At 36.1% G+C, this 17,756-nt stretch overlaps 1 protein-coding gene across 2 annotated transcripts in view; it reads right to left on the bottom strand.

Moving 5' to 3' along the window:
• Positions 1–17,756, bottom strand: part of SBF2 (SET binding factor 2) — a 326,277-nt gene that overhangs the window by 142,653 nt on the left and 165,868 nt on the right. For both annotated transcript variants that reach the window (XM_026070870.1, XM_026070861.1), the window contains 3 exons: positions 6,741–6,854; positions 4,986–5,096; positions 2,479–2,584 (listed from right to left, as the gene is read on the bottom strand). In XM_026070870.1, coding sequence (XP_025926655.1) covers positions 2,479–2,584; positions 4,986–5,096; positions 6,741–6,854 — 331 coding nt within the window. The remainder of the gene's footprint in view (positions 1–2,478; positions 2,585–4,985; positions 5,097–6,740; positions 6,855–17,756) is intronic.

Genomic DNA, 17,756 nt, shown 5'->3' with positions numbered 1-17,756 from the left:
CCTGTTCCTTGACTTATTTCATCTCCATTCCCAAGCAACTACTGCTGTAAGCAGAATTAAAGATGCCTGTTGTCCATCACACCAAAGAATAGGAGAGAGACAGGAATTCTTCTTTTCCTGTGGACTTGAGCTATTTCTTCAGGGAAACAGGATGCAAGTCTTTAATTTCTCTTTGAAGACTCGCCTCTCTCCCCCCTTCAAGCCAGCTGAAGTGTCACTATCCAAAACTGTGAGTAATGAGCAAGTTTATCCTTCACTCTCTCTCTCTTCCTCCCTCTCCTTCTGATGACTTTCACACGCTTTCTGTGCAGCGTACCTGGAAAGAATAGCTGGCTAACATGTATGTACTGACTCTTAATTGTACTCCTTACAAGCCAACAAAGAGAAAGAAAAAAAAAATTTACATTGTAACGTGGGGAAAAAGAGATGGCAGAAGAGCAGCAAAAACATGAAAACTGTTTACAGCAAGAAGGCTAAAGGAGAATGGGAAAAGAAAGATGAAATGGTAGGCAGAGAATAAATCAGGGGTATAGATACTGGAAAGGGTAAATGAGCGAATAAAGAATTCCACAATGTCGAAAAAATAAAAGTAAAGGTTTGCTGATAGCTAGCACAACAATATAGGAGTCCTGGTTACATTCCCAACTCTCTATTACTCTGCTGTAGTATCTCGGAAGTTATATGATATCCATGTGCCTCTATTTACCCATTAATAAAATGTGATTAATAATACTGACTTAAATACCATGTGTGCGAAAGCAATTTTCCGTTCTCATATGGAAGTGTTGTAATTCAGTTTTAGACACGATGAGTGGAATCAAAAAAGCTCACTCTGTACATATGTCTTTAGTAGGAATCCAAGAGGAAAATATGGTCCTCTCAGTTTCTTTTTCCCTGTTATTTCATACATATTTACATGCCCACTGTCTGTACACACACAGTTTCTCTCTCCAAGTCTGAGGCAATGATTTTTCAGATGATTTGTCTCTGTTGTCTTTCTCAGACTGATCCTGTGACATAAAATGATAACATTCCAATTTGCCACATAAAGGCCAAATGTCACAAGAAGTGGTAGCTAATCTGTCTAAGCACTGGCTAAAAGCCTTGTCTTCTTTGACATTTTTGAAACTGTGAATTTACAGTAACCTTCACTGCAATTGTGCAAAAGACACTGCTTCAACTTATGGTACCTCCTACCATACTTTTACTGCACTTAGAGTACAAGTATAACATACTGCATGGTATATCACACCATACTTACAGTACCTCATACCATATTTTACATCTGCACAAGAGGGAAAAAGCTGTTGGGCCTTTCCATGTTTGAACCATTGTCTTCAATCTGTTCAAAGTAATCTTAACAAAACTTGATATAAGAAGCCAAATAAAATCTCAGGGACTGTGGTTCAGGATAAGCAGTATCCGTATTACACCAGCCATGTTTTTGAATTTAAACCACTATCAAGAAAAAATAATATTCTTTTGGGAATATATGAAGTATACAACTACATCTTATTAGTAGTAGGTGACATCCTACTTATTAATTCTCATACTACTTCCTGTGACACAAAGTTTAGCAGGTCCTTCTGTATATTTTATCCAAACCAGTGATAAGAAATCTTCTGGTGCCTGGAAGATTTTCTACACTCCCAAATGATTAGGCCTTACAACTAGCTGCAGCAGGGAACAGCAGTTGCTATTGTTTTGACCTATTTACAAGGAGAATGGATACCACCACATTTTCTGAGGCCATTTGATTACTTAAGACTAACCTTGAGAGCTCTCAGAGAAGAGACCACTGATTTTTCCCTTATCTATGGATGCTATGAGTTCATACTTCAAAGTTAACTTCAGAGACCAAAGGGAAGGAAGACTAACAGAGAGTGTTAGAATTTAATGAGACATGAGATTAGTATCACGGTGCCTAGGTAAGAGACAGTTACACAATGTTGTTATTATTGTAATGAACAAGATAGCATTTGATGAGAATTGTGTTAGATATTCTTGGTTAAAAAAAAAAAAAGGGAATAATAGACAGTAACAAAATAATATGAATTCCACATAGTTACCAATGTCAGTACATGGTATCTTTTCTACTGATTTTCAGTTACACTAGTTTTATTATTACTCTCCTTGGTTTTGTTCAGAGTTTGTATAGCATCCAAGAGAGGAAAACAAAATCAGAATCTTTTCACAGAACACTGTTGTAATTAAACAGAGGCCAGGCTCACTTCTGCTCACAGTACGTTTGCAGATACTAGATAACTCTGGAGATATGTTACCAAAGCAGGATGTAGAAAAAGTTTATATGAATGTTTGATTAGGAGATAAAAGCACTATTAGTCATTCATTCTTTCATTCAAGAGAAATTAATTTTACCATGTAGCTTTCCTGGCACATGACTTGAGCTGAATGAGAACAGAAAATACTTCATTCTGTAATTTAAACAAGTTTTTTTCAAAGCAGACATAGACATACCCAGTTGCTGAAAGAGAAGAGCCACACTGGTGCCTGTAACAGGAAGACTATCATGTAGAGGAGTCTGTATCAGCTGTCGGTCTCCAGCCCCCAAAGAAAACAGTTTCTGTAGAATAAAATTTTAAAATAAATGTGTATAAATTTAATCTATATGGAGTAAACATACTGCTGTCATACAGATAAGTGATTCATCCTGTATAAGCATTTCTTTTACATACAGAAGTTTAAAAATTGGTAAGAATTACTGAATTTTGGCTGAGATCTGAAATATAATTTGAGGACAATGACATGGCTCCTTGAATGTATAGCTCGATAGAGCCTTCCCTGCATTTCCACTGAAATCCTTAAATAATTATGAATTATTTCTTTGAAGGCACTGAATACTACATTTTTCATAATATATTAACAAACTGTTATAGAAAAAGCATAGTTTAAAAAAATATTCAAATGAGAAAAAAATATTTTGTAACTGAAGTTCTTCAACATGCACTGTTTGCATGTATGTTTTAAGTATGAGCATACTCATGCCCCATCACAAGACCAAAAATTTTTCCCTTGAGACACTTGCGTGTTAGAAAGTACAATTCTACCACTCCTATGTTCCTGCTTGGCATAATAAACTGGAACTACCCTTTTGGTTACCTTTGTAGCACAAGAACATACCTCCCTTGAGGGAGACAGGAAATGGGATCAAGAGGAATGTACTTCTGTATTGCACATCCCGAAAAGCTGTAACTGGAAAATAATCTTGATTTCATCTTAGAGTAAATCCACGTGACATTTAAGCAATGGGTGATTTCAAGCAGTTGCCTCCAAGCACCAATTTTCAGGGGGTGAGSGGTGTCTCTGTACAAATAATAAGCGTGGTACAACCGTACTCTGTACAGCAGCAAAGATTGTTGAAAGTATGAAGGTAGCAAGCTCCAGTAGCTGCACAGCTCACATCTGAAACCAGAACACGTACACAGTACAACCAAAGAAGTCCCTGAACTATGGCAGAACCTGCTTAGACCTGCACAAAATTCTCTACCCCAGCAGTTCAGTAGCAGATCTGGATGAAAGGTAAAACTACTTTCACAGTTGGGTATTTCAGCAATGGAGACATGAACAATCTGGGAGGCACCTCAAAGACTTCTAGACATAAATACTAGAAGAGTGTTCCCATTCTAAGATATGTAATTCAGATTCAGCCCTGGAAGCATGAAGCTGAAGAAAGAAAATAGCAAAACTTTTTTTCCAGTTAAAATGGAAGTTTGATACCAACAAATTCAAGGTCCTTCTGAGAGAACACTTTATTCTAAAAAAGAATGCAGAAATGGGACCAGCCAGAGGCACATGAGTTTTCCTCACTCTTCTAGCAGAGGAAATGACAACTGGGGAAAGCCATATTCATGGACAGGAGAAAAAAAGAGGATGGAATAACAGCCAAAAGTTCAAGTTGAGGACGATCAGAACCTGCAATGTGAGATGAAAATACCATTCTGGAAGAGTGTTTCTGACAGGGAGATATGATCTAACTATTCCCTTCAAAACTTAAAGACTTGGCATGCAAAAACACAGAGGCATGTTTGCCTGGAGGGCCATTAGGTAGATCTGGACTAAGCTAAGAGAACTTCTGGCCATTTTTAGCTCTAAGAGAAATTCCAAAGCAGCCAGGACCATGGGAAAAACAGCAAAGAATTAGGGACTTGAAGAATTTTAAGGTTGGTAATATATATGTTGGGAGGGAAGTGTAAGAAAACGTGTATGAAATCTGTTTCAAAAGTTATGACTTGTCCTTTTGTAGACTTAGTTTCCAGGTATGTTTCATGATAAAAACTACAATTTCCCCGTAGTGTCAAGTGAAAGCCAAGCAAGTAAGATCCACCTAACTTGTTGGAAACATACAAATGCTTAGGAGCAAAGTATTTGAAGTAATCAAGCAAACCAACCTGACTTTTCATTCATAAAAAGCATAGGTAAAAAAAGCAGAAATAAGTGCATTTACAGGCAAACTTTTTCTTATTTTTGAATGTATGGGCTACCTGATCACCTCCGAGAAACCTGACTAAATAAAACCACGTCCAAGTTATTATTTCAGCATTTCTTTCTGATTTCATAAAAATAGAAAATTAAAACAGCTACCAAAGAAAAAAAAAACAGTAGAATCCTGAACTGTATCAAGGAAATACATTGCTAAAAGAACTAAAATGAAGGACATTAAAAAAAATTTTTTTTTTTTAAATCTGCAGCAAGCAGAAATATTTGTGAACATACATTATTATTAAAAACCAAACTTGTACAAACTGCTTGATTTGTTACTGTGCCTTGTAAAAAGCCAATTCAGTGACAAAATTAACCCTTTGACCTTATCCTGGAATGGAATTTTTGCTGTCTTTAGAAGACGGGCCACAGGGAAAGCACTCAGCCGAACTATGAACTTTTTTTCAACAAAAATATTTAAAGAATTTATTTTTTGTTTTCTTCATAAATTAAATTAACTGGAAAAATACTCTTTTTCCATTTACCTGAGAACCTCCAGAAGCAGGGACAAGGCATGAACAGAGATTTGCAATGAGAGCCTCCAGTGACACATTCAGGCTGTCCACATACACAGTATAGATCAGGCCAAGGCAAGCCTAAAAATGTAGATGAAATACATTAAATCACTATACAAGGAAAGCAGATATCAAATTACTTGAAGTTATATGTATATGAGTTTTATTAATGTAGTGAGGCAGGTTCCAATTGAAGACAAAGTCATTTGCCATAGAAGTAATCATTCATTAAAAAAAAAAAAAAAATAACTTGGCTACTTAGAGAACCTATCTGTGCTGGATTTTGCATTTGCAGGTATATTCTTTTTTTAAAGAAATTCAATGCTTAATATTTGCACTTTGTTCAACAAACGAAAAAGTCCCTTATTACAAATTAAGTTTAAAATTATAAAATCATAATTTCACTTCAACTTTGAATTCTATGGACCTAAACATGACTGATTTCCAGCATCACTGATGAATCAATGAGCTTTTACCTCATTTTATGCTAGCATCAACAATCAACAATTCCATGTATTATTTAATTTACATTATTTATTATTTCAATAAAAATATTTTTAAAATAAACAATACTAACGTTTCAACATTTCCATTTTTGTTTTGTATGGTTTCAGTTTTGATCGAGACGTCACGGATCTAGCTTCATCATTTTGGCAAATAGTTTCATGTAAGATGATTTAACACTACACTCCAAAAAGAAGAATGAATCACTTTGCTCCACAACATCCTTTTTGTGTCGGGTTTTTTTTAACTGCTATAATTTTGATAATTCAGTAAATATTTTAGGAATTCTCTTACAAATAATTCCAACAGTAATTTTTCATATAACACATAGTTAAACTGTGAAACTCCTTGCCACAGGATGTCATAAAATCTGAGAATTAAGAAACTTCACAAATTGTACAAAAAACCACAAACGACACTTCAGGTTCCAGAAGTGATTAAACCATAATTCAGCAGGGATTAGGAAAGTATTCTTTGGAATTATTTCTACAGCCTGCCCTATTCTTACACACTTCCCTCTGCATTCGCTATGGGCCGCTATTAGAGACAAAATGCTGGGCTACACAGATTTTCAGTACCATTCAGTACAGACATTCTTTAAAGTCTAATGACAACTTACTGTTGAATGACTTCTTCCCTTCATCTGTAAACTGAACTACATTTGTTTCTGCTAATAGTATGTACTACCCTAACACAAAATTAAGCTTTTAATTCATCTCAGATCAGCCATATTTAATCAGCTAAAGTAATCCAAGATCATAAATCTCTGTCATGCATCTTAATTTGCTCTAGAAGAGGCTCTGACATGTTCACCTTAGATAAGGGAGAAAACTAGAATTACTATATTTACCATTATAATCAAATACTGTTAATATATTATTTTTAACCAAGCAAATCTGGTTTCTTCACAATGATTCCCTTCTTCATCAGTAAGTTGAGGCCTGCCTGCCTGCCCGCCCCCCGCCCCCCCCCCCAAGCTTTATTTCATGATCTATGTAGATTTAAAACTACTTAGAGGGTAAAAGAGCACTGCCTTAAGCTACAGGGGGCATTTACTGTCATAGACACTGATTTTTATCTAGTTCAATCTAAGTCTACTTTTCCTGATAAACTCCCAAACCAATGCTGAGATGTTTTAAATCAAAACTACTGTCACCACTACTCATTAAAACAGATTTGTCTACTGACATACATTAGAAATGTCAATTTTATGTTCTTTACCCTGAAAATTTCTGGATAATCCAGTCTGGACACCAACACCAGACTTTTAGGAGCAAATACTTCAGCAGGTGGAATTAAACCAGATTCTTCTTCACCTTCAATTTCTTTTGCTCCCTTGAAAACAGACACATTTCAATTAATAAACATAAAGAAACCTCAACCTAAAATGTTAGCATTCTTTAAAAAAGTTAACATTTCTCAGAACTTTAAAAAGACTATAAATTAGAAAGAAAATGCATGCATTATTTGAAACTAGTAATTAAGTCAACTAAGAGGAACACATTCTACCACTTGGACTCCCTAAAAGCTTCTAAGTGTAATTCACCTTGTTAAAACTCATTTGTAAAGTCAAACACCAACATATCTAAAATCAAATTATCTAAGAGAGGTTAACAGGACAGTAATTCACATTAAATGCTCCCTGTGTAATGCTTTAGAGGTAAAATGGATTATAGGAAGGCATCCTTTCACAGCACGGTGTCAGCCGTGTTACAGTCAATCATAGTGCAAATAAGAAATTATATTTTTTTCTTTTGGGTGTCCTATTCATATTCAAATAATTCAATTTCTGACAGAATTTCCACTAATGTCGACGATAAAATTTACAGAGTCATCTCCAGCCTGACTCAGTGAATCTGAAAACTGAAGGAATTTCTTCACAAGAATTCTAGTTCTGATTTCTCAAACAAAACAAAACAAAACAAACAAACAAACAAACAAAAACCCTCAAATTTATGAACCAACATGTTTCAGGATTAAAAAAAGAAAGTATAGCATAGATAACCTTGGAAGACCAGTTGTTCATAATATTGTGCAAGTTGCTTTTACCTCCTTGCCAGCACTTACAAGTACTATGCAATCACAAATATTTGACTACTATTCCTGGCCAAATCTAAGGATGTCACTAATTACTTTCATTTCTAAAATTCCACATATTCTTTGACAAATTCATTAACTGAGTAAGTTTTTAAATGACAGAAAGTATGCTCTTTCCATTTTTTGTATGTAAATCTTACCACCCCCACATCACTCACCGCATTTCTAAATATTTTCTTTGTTCCTCTGACCCAGCATTCATTTAAGCAAAACTCACTATATTATCTTAATTAGGAATAGGAGAAAAACTACTTCCTTTCCATTTGACAACATGAAATATCCACCTTCTACTTCTGTCATGTTCCTTGTCTTCATTTAAGTTAAAAATAAATAAATAAATAAATAAATAGCCCAGAATCACTTTCCTGCTAAAAGGAAAGAACCTGATACAAATTGTCTTAGATGCCAGGAATGCTATGAATTTGTGAGCTTTATTTTACAAACTCAGTTGAGCATGGTTTCTTTAAGCAAAGGCATGTATCCAAATAAAGGTAGTAAAAACAGTATTATAAGTAATTAAATTAATAACTTCACAAATTCTTTAATTATGAAAAACTTTTAGCTTCAATTAGCTTGCTGCGGGAATCTGGTTTTAATCCAACTTCAGAGGACTGCATCCAGTTTTGTTTTTTTTTCCTTCCCCCACAAATACCTGGGTCCATATCTACACTATTTATTTCCAAAAGATACTTTCTACCACATAGATTACTCAAAATAGTGTGAAACATCAGGAAAAACTACGGAGCATTTAATAATCCGCACCTGGAATGCAGAACTAGTCCTGCGGAACTACACTGAATCTTAATCAAAACATAGAACTTTTGCTGCTAGTTCTCTTTGGTATTGATTATTTCTCTTTCTGAAGAGAAGAAATACAGGCTCTGATGTGCAGCAATGAAATGATGTGCAGTTTATTTTGTATATATAATTTCAGATAATTAAGACAGCATTTTGAGAACTAGCCGCACTTCAAATAACCTTCACAGTATTTATTTGAACTTAATATTCCAAAATGGAATCTGTTAAACAAGATGTCAATCTGTTAAATGAGGCTATACCATAAATCACTGATAAGAATCAGTGCACAAAAGATGCTGCAGTGAGGTACAGAATTGTTCTCTCTCCCATTCTTAAGCAAATTGTATAAATCCTTTCATTATTTGCTCTTTTTTGATCAGACAAAGATACCTTATTCTCAGTATGACAAAACAGGATGAAAAGTTAGCAATGTCAGACAGAAAGCTTCCATAAAAGCCACATAAGAAAGATTCAATACAAAAGGGAAATCCACACACTTACTGATTATTGGGGATAGAAAAACCCATTGATTTTTCACAGTGCAATATGGACTGAATAATGTGTAGCCATAAAAGGACAGAACTAAGCCCAGAGTAACCCTCTCCCAGTAGCTGTAGTGCCAAAGTCAATGAGAAGTGTGTTGGCAAGCTCATACAGCTCCCCTCTTCAATGTATTCATTCACAGTAGGCTTGAGAACACCCCCAACTTGCCTATCCACTTGCTACACCAGCAGGCACCAAGTCTAACACAGTTTCGTTCAGACACCTCTTCCTGTTAGTTGCTCCTAGGAAGCAAGAGATGAGATGACAGCATCAGAGCCCAGCCAGGCTGTTCCCTGCAGCATCACTGTTCTTCCAGTAAGAAATTAAACAGGTTCCTTCAAATACACCTGCTTGAGCTAACTTGTATGACTTTCTGCTGAAACAAAATACGTAATAACAGTCCTGTCAAGCCTCAGTCACAGCTGAAAGATCGCATCTAAAGACATCCAGCAGCTATCAGGCAGCAATTACTATCTGTGAACTATTAAACAGGATTTGCATCCAGACCAAGAACTGTACTTTATTATACAAAAGCTCTCCTCAATTCTAGCACCAAACCGAAAAGGTCACCCTGAGAAGGTCCAGTAGCCAGATTTCAGCTAGGTGCTGCAGTAATAAGTGTAGGGTAGCAAAGAGCTCCTTGCCCTGAGCGGCAGAGAGGGGCCTTTCYGTCCACCCGTAAAGCCAGACCTGGGCTTCCCAGCTCAGGCTCCGAGCACAGGTGCACTGTCGCCCCCATCGTCCTAACCATGCTCCAGCAACCAGGCAACCAACACAAAAGCAGTTATCGCACACACATACACACGGATGTAAAAAATAAAATACATATGTGTGTGCATGTGTGTGCACACGTACCTCAGTGCTCTCCTTTCATTACTATACAGACATAAAAGAACAACTGATTTCCTATGTGCATCAGAGGAGAGCACTGCAGAACACCAGCATTACAGTGTTTATAGAACACTACAAAATATTTTGGTGCTTTTTTGGATCATAAGTTGTATGAAATATCTTAAATATACTTGTGACCTAACCTGATGTTTTTTGGGTAAACTCCTGGAATGTATAATAATCAAATAACAGAACTAACAGCATGATTATTTAATCTATCAGCTTGGTCAGTAAAAGTAGCTGAATTAATAAAATTGGCTTGTGCAAGCATTTGAAAAAATAATACAAATTAGGATGAAAAAAAAAAATCAGGCTTAATTCTGACTGGTAACCAATAGTTCAGAAAAATTAACTGTGAATGAGGAATCATCACTCCATTATTTGTTTGTCTTTTGAGAGCAATTTGTTTTTCAGGTTAGCCAAAGGGTGTATATGGCATTAAGCCATATAGACAAAGTTAGGCAAATTCAGGCTAATTATTCATGAGGCAGCAATGTGCCCTTGTGGCCAAGAAGGCCAATGGTATCCTGGGGTGCATCAGGAAGAGTGTTGCCAGCAGGTCGAGGGAGGTGATTCTCCCCCTCTCCTCAGCGCTGGTGAGGCCACAYCTGGAGTACTGTGTCCAGTTCTGGGCTCCCCAGTACAAGAGGGATGTGGCACTACTGGAGCAAGTCCAGCGAAGGGCCACAAAGATGATKAGGGGACTGGAGCATCTCTCTTATGAGGAAAGGCTGAGAGAGCTGGGCCTGTTTAGCCTGGAGAAGAGAAGGCTGAGAGGAGATCTTATCAACGTGTACAAGTATCTGAAGGGAGGGTGTCGAGAGGATGGGACCAGACTCTTTTCAGTGGTGCCGAGCGACAGGACGCGAGGCAACGGGCACAAACTGAAACACAGACAATTCCATCTGAACATGAGGAGATACTTTTTCACTGTGAGGGTGACAGAGCACTGGAACAGGTTGCCCAGAGAGGTTGTGGAGTCTCCTCCTCTGGAGATATTCAAAACGCGCCTGGATGCAATCCTGTGCAATGTGCTCTAGGTGACCCTGCTTGAGCAGGGGGGTTGGACTAGATGCTCTCCAGAGGTCCCTTCCAACCTCAGCGATTCTGTGATTCTGTGATTCAAATATTTTTTAATATGAAAGGTAACTGTCAACTGGAATTACATACCTACAGATCAGGCATGATGTCACAGATCTGCTGTCTAAAAGAAGGTTTAATTCCTTTTTAACAAATGTGGTTAAAATCAAGTACTCCTGGGCTTGAAGCACATATTATTAAATCACATATTGCTTTGCTTTAAATTGAATATAACCAGTAATGGTGTCCTTTGGCTTTAAAAAACCCTCCACACTTATGAAAAAGTGTAAAAACAAATAGAGTTTGCTGCATTTTTTTGTCAAAAACACTGTAGTGAGTTAACTGTTTGAAAGCTTGGTATTAGAAGAACAGTTTGAACATTAAATGACAATTTTAATATTAAAATATGGCATATTTTACTCAAATAAATTGGTGTAGATCAAGAGATCCAATTTCTTCAAACTGAAGTGTATTGTGTATGTTTTCTTTATATGCTACAGACAGGCTACTGACAAATATCCTGTGCAAAAATGATTTACACATTCTAATGGAACAAGTGAGTTGTTCAGCTCCCACAGTTCAGTACTTGTACCAGTTTCCCTATGGCGACATTAAAGGGGATGTATCAAACATTGCAAATCTATAAAGTACACAATACAGAGCATACAGGCTTAGTTTAACAAGATGTGATTGGTATCACTTCTAAACTATGCTGCAGTCTCCTGCTTCTTCAGCACACTATATGCACTACTCAGCAAAACTCCTAAACACATAAAAAGCTGAATAGTCACACTTCATTTTCTGCCCAATGCATTTTCTTTGCTTTAGATCACAAACATATTGATAGTTGAAAATTGTGAGTTTCAAATGGCATCTTGTAAACACCAACAGTAGTGTAATTGCTTCGTTTCTGTGCTTAGCACAAAAGAAGCGTAGGAGAGAAATTTAATTGGAGCTATTTTGTGTGCTTGCTTGCCAAAACAGATTAACACTGCATGGACCATGACAAAAGATCAGCCAAACTCATAACAAAATTGTTGGAAAGTCCTATAGATCAGGTCCTTTTGTTACCGCTCGGTTTTACTCTATAGAGCTTCTACGGCTGAAATCAATCATCTCAAACAGAAACAGACACCTGAAAATCAACCCCCCCCCCCCCAAAAAAAACCCTCAAAACCAAAACCCCGAAGTAAACAGGTCATTCACAATTAGTCTCGAGCAACAACAACAAAAATGACAACTGAATGCTAATTGAAGTAAGTTCGAGACAAACAAATGGATGGCGCTCTTTATGCAAGTTATTTAACTTGCAGAATTATTTTGCTGCATGAATAATAAAAATGTATACAGTGTCATGAGAAGACTGGCCAAGTTGATGAAAGATACTGAAGTTCACTAAAGGTGCACCAGACACATTTGGCTCAGTAGGTGCCTGGTCTGTAAATGGTAGAGGAGGGACCACTCGTGGAAATACTGTGCATGTCCTGCTCCTCTACGTTCCTTAGACATTCACTTCTAACCATCCTCAGAGACAAAACATACTAGGCAAGGTGTCCTTTTGTTCTGATCTGAAATGATCACTCTTACGTACTTCCAAACATCTAATGTAATGTATTTGAATGCATCCTATTTAATGATACAGCTTCACAGTATTATTTACAGAATATAAAATAACTTCTTCAGTATATTCARTGTTTGCTGTTAGATAGAAGTTTCATGAACAGATTAACAAACACTTGTTAATTATTAACTAAAAAATTACTAATAATGAAGGATTATTCTAAGTCAAAGAGGTTTTTTTAAGACAGAAAGAAAAGATTTTCAGTTAAATGAACACAGACCTATTTTTGACTATCTTCTTTCTCTTCCCTTCTGACATGACAGACATTAAGGACACAAAACACATTTATACAAATCTAAAACATAAATTGATTTAATTCACGGTTTCAGACTTGGTCTCATTCATAGCTAATAGAGAAAATAAATCATTACAGTATCCACATAATGAGCAAATAGCTCTTTGTAGCAATACCAATTAATACCATTTCCTGCGGATTTATGTCTTTAAGCTGAGAACATTTGTGGATTCCCTGATGTCTTAAAGGGTGGGTCTCACACGCCAAGTTTACCTTCATATGGCAGCAGTACTAAACGTCTTTCTGCTTCCCAACCACCCAGTTATAAAGCCTGAAGAAAGCATAAGATCTCTAATGTTAGTCATGTTTGGTTGACACTGGACTTGTTTAAAAAGTTGCTTGTGGAAAATTAGCAGACAAACAGACATTATCATATAAGCTTCATCTTACGAAATTAGGTTAAAACTCTTAGCAGAAAAAAGTGACTGATACTGTGCTAGTCTAGTGAATAGCAGCTAACTTAAAGGCAATAGATGTGGCAGCCAAGAAAACAGGTGTCAGAAGCAAACTTTACTTGTATTACCTTATCTTTTTTATTCAACAGAGATATTCACTGTTCTGATCTGGCCTCCAGATATTAAGCCTTCTTCTTTAACTTCCATGAACCTAACTTTGCTACCACATCCAGATTATTCTAAGATGTCAGCTCTGCTTTTAAATACTGACATATAACTTTAAAATAACAAGGAATTTAACCAAAATCTGCATTAGGAACTAAAGTCAATTTTTAAAGACCAAAATGACCTACCCATATAGTCCAAAAAATTGTTCCTACTATTGAATATAGGCAAAGCTGAGGGACTTGCACAGCTTGACCATACATCACCACCTGTTCAGTTGACATGAAGCTGGATTTCAGCACACGAGAACCACAACTCTCTCTCCTCTTGCTTTTCCTCCTCATCTTCAGAACCTGGACATGGTCTTCCTTAATATTTCAGTATGTATGCCCAAATCTGCCATTTATCAAATCTCCTGTATTACAAGGCTCCCAGATAAAGCAACTCTGAGCAGTCATGCAGCTCTCCAAGGCTACCAGCTGTCCACCCAGTCTTCACTTACAGGCTCTGACTCCGATGGTTGGTTTACTTTACAGTTTGGGATTTCAGAATCTCCTCAGCACAAGTCCCGTAAGCCTCCTTTGCTAGAACTATTAACACTATTAAAGTCAGTGCATTTCATTCTGATTAACATTAGCCAGAGAAAAATTAAGCTCATCTTCACACAAGAGTGAAGAAAATCAATTTAAACTGAGACAATAATAGATAAACTAGAAAATACAAAGCCTCTGTAGCTTTTGCAGATTTGAAGGTGGAAGTTCAGAGGCATAATTTGAAATAAAAATCTGGGAATTGCAGATATATCAAAGGAGATCAAACATGAATTAAAAGTGCAGTTAAAATTTCACTTTAAATAGTTCATCCAGTTCAAACGAGAGAGAGAAAAAGAGAGAGAGGGAGAGATAGGAAATACATCTCACATTACAAAATTTTCATTCTAGTACTTCAAGTCAATTATCAGAAACAATCGCCCTATGCAAAATTTTGCACTGAAATTGGGCCAAGTTCAGCAAGCCCTTTGTTTATCTACTAACTGCCCAGGCAAAGGAGATTTATAGTCCACAAGTGATTTCTTATTTTAAGAAAAAGTATCTGAAGTTTGCTTTTGTAATCTCATGCAAATAGCTCATTTGGGACAGATCCCTTTCTCTCCATGTGATTTAGTCTCTGCTGGTCTTATCTGCAGCCAAATAAATGCTTAGCTGGTTTATTAGCAACCAAAGGCAAAAACATTCAGTATCAATTCATTTATTTACTTTTCAGATGTTAAAAAAAAAAGTATCCAATAAATTCTAACACATGTACAAAAGTTAAAATAAACTTAGATTAATGCCTCTAGAACACAAATCTGCCTACAATTTATTTTGCTGAACTAAAAATAAAGGTGAATAGATGTGCTTCATGGCTTATCTACACACACAAAATCACACCACTGCAGCTACACTTAAAAAGGAATATTTATACCAGGATAAGTCATTATCTTTAATTAATCCTTTCAGTAAGGGGTACCAAACTATGCCAATTCACAGTAGGAATTTTATCAACTAGAAAAGAAAAGGACCAAATACAGAAAACTGTGTGAAGATCAGACTGTAAACTTATCAATACAGCAACCTCAAGTCCCTAACAATTTTGCACATTTATTCCCCCAAAACTACTGAAAATTCAGAATACTCATAAATGATATTAAAGAGTATGCATTGCACTTGTCAGCATTACACAGAATTTCACACCACCTGCATCTATTAAATCTATACCATTTAATGCACCTCTCTGAAAACTCCAGAAGGTGCTTATATGCATTATCATCTAAACACACTTAAAGAACTTTGGGAAAAAAAAGGTATACTAGTACACACTCTTTCCACCTTTTAGTCCAGCTTATGTAGCCATAGGGCAAAGGGTATTTCATGAGTGGGCCATTAGGTTACGTATGTGCCAGAAGATCTGTGAATTCCAAAGATATGGCATATAGCTGCCACATAAATGCCCAGATTCTCCAGGGCAATAATTAATAACATTAAGTGCTTCAGAATTTTAACTTTAGGGATGGTAAAGAATTTCAGTAACATGTCTTTAATAAGAACTATGCATAGGCAAATAGCAATTTCAGAGCCTAGAGTTTACTACATCTTTCCAAGATTTCCCAAAGGCAGCAAACTTGATCCACGGGTTCCACCCTTTCCTAGCTTCATATACCTAATCTAAGGTAAGCAGACACCAGAGACCTAAGCAATGCAAACAAAACAAACAGCAATATCAAATGARCTTCAGAAAGCTAGTAGCTCATAAACTATTTTAACTCAGTCCTAAGGATGATACAGAACAGTACATGTAGAAGTACACTGAAGCAAAAATCGACACACAGATTTTTGTTTGGTCTAATTAAAAATACAGACAATTAATTCCTTTAAATTGCATATGGAGAAAATGCCTTGAAAAGTATTTCAGTTCATTGCTGAATTGGTACTATTACTGCCTGAAAGTCAGACAAGTTATTTTGTCTCTACTGACAAAGAAAAGCCTCTGCCTAAAAAAATGGTATCCTCTCCTATGAGCTGAGATTTGGGGCCACTGTGTAGAACACAGCAGTGGAGTAAAAAGGAAAAAGAGACCTTGAGCAAATGTGGCAGGTTTGATAGCTGCCACACATATCCCTGCCTTGTCTTTTCCAGCTAGAAGGCTGCTGGTCAAGACCTCTAGAGGTAAAGGACAGATAGTGACCATTAAAATTCATGCAGTTTTGAGACTTTAAAGATGTTGAATTTCTCTCCTCATTTTTTTAAACTCACAACAAACTTCTGCATCCTGTAATAGTATGAAATCAAAGGGATGGGGAAGATAAACAGGACATACTACCATACATTACTACCATATTTATTAGGATTATGGAAATACGATTTTATCTGTTCAACTGTTGTCACCTTAACCTTAAATTCTGGTCTACAAATGACCATCTAAATCTAAAATATATAAAAGGATATTAAAAATACAAGTCTGTTTTTTAACATACAGAACATTACCTGTTAATTTTCTCTTTACACAGTAACAGAAAAGAAATAAGGCATTTCTTAAATCCTTCCATGTTAACAACCCATCCATTTTTAAACACATTTCTAAAGATGATGATGGAATGTACTAAATGTTATTGAAAAACATTTTTTCCCCCCACAAAATGTGTTTTGGGGTATTGACATTAACAGGTCACTTTCCAGACAAATTTAACATTTGGAACATTCACAGAATTATTAAACATCTTCTTAAAAATAGCACACTAACATAATATCCAAAGGAGGATCAGATTTCACAGTTCAAAAAGGATACAGCTGAACTAAGTGTTCACATCCTCTGCTAAAACCAAACCTCAGTGACTTATCAAAAGACATATGCTTTAACATAGTAGGATCACCAGCTCTACAGTCCAGGCATAAAAATTAAAACTTTTTGGAGCGCATTGTCATTTTGTTGGCAGTTTTGTCTTTGACTTGTAAAATATTTGTGAATGGTTGTGAATCAGCCATTTTATGGTCTGGGATTTTTACAGATTTCTTTTTTCCTCTTTTTGCAAGGGGGAAGAGAACATGAATTACAGGAAATGGGAGACTTACGAATTATTACTTATGTCCATTTTCAGAGTGATATATTTAATCTTACCAAGTTTGCGATCACAACATTTTAATGTGTATATACTTAGGAGAACACATGAGGTTTTACCAATCTTATTACAAGACTGTTATAATAAAAGGTTTGGGTTTTTCTGCTGATCTCATTGAGTAGAATTTGTGTAATGCAAGAATAAAGCTGCACCAGTTACTGAGTTAAATCATTCTCTATTTTGTTGGTGGGGGGATTTTCAGGTGGGGATAAATTTCAAAGTGCAAAGCAATATACAGTTAAGTATATTATACCATTAAGTTCCCAAATGACATGAGTCAAAAGTTATTTTAAAAGATTCCACCTCTGGTGCTCTTCCCAAATATTTTATGGATAACTGGTACGAGGCACTGCTGAGGTTAACAGAAGTGTCTCCTGAATCAAAAGTATTAATCAAGTCTTTGTATATTGTAAGTGGTACTATCCAGAACCTGCTGCCAGAAATAAAAACCTCATTTTACTGAACAGTGTATGAAGCATACAGAACTATACATATACTTTTGTTTTTTGTTTTTTGTTTTTTGTTTTTTTATTAAACCATCCTTTGGATAGCTAATAGAGCTACATATACCTAATAACTGAGTTTTATGAATGAAATCTGCAGAGGTAAGTTACGATTCTTCTGAATATCCTTTGGCTTCTCAGCAGTTTCCAGTTCCAGTCACCAGAAAAACACTAAGCCAGGTAAACTCTATTTT

The sequence above is a fragment of the Apteryx rowi genome, unplaced genomic scaffold, assembly GCF_003343035.1.
Source record: "Apteryx rowi isolate R43461 unplaced genomic scaffold, aptRow1 scaffold_107, whole genome shotgun sequence".
Classification (NCBI taxonomy): Eukaryota; Metazoa; Chordata; class Aves; order Apterygiformes; family Apterygidae; genus Apteryx; species Apteryx rowi.
Note: the sequence above shows the minus strand (reverse complement) of the source record. Positions and strands in the feature narration are given on the sequence as shown.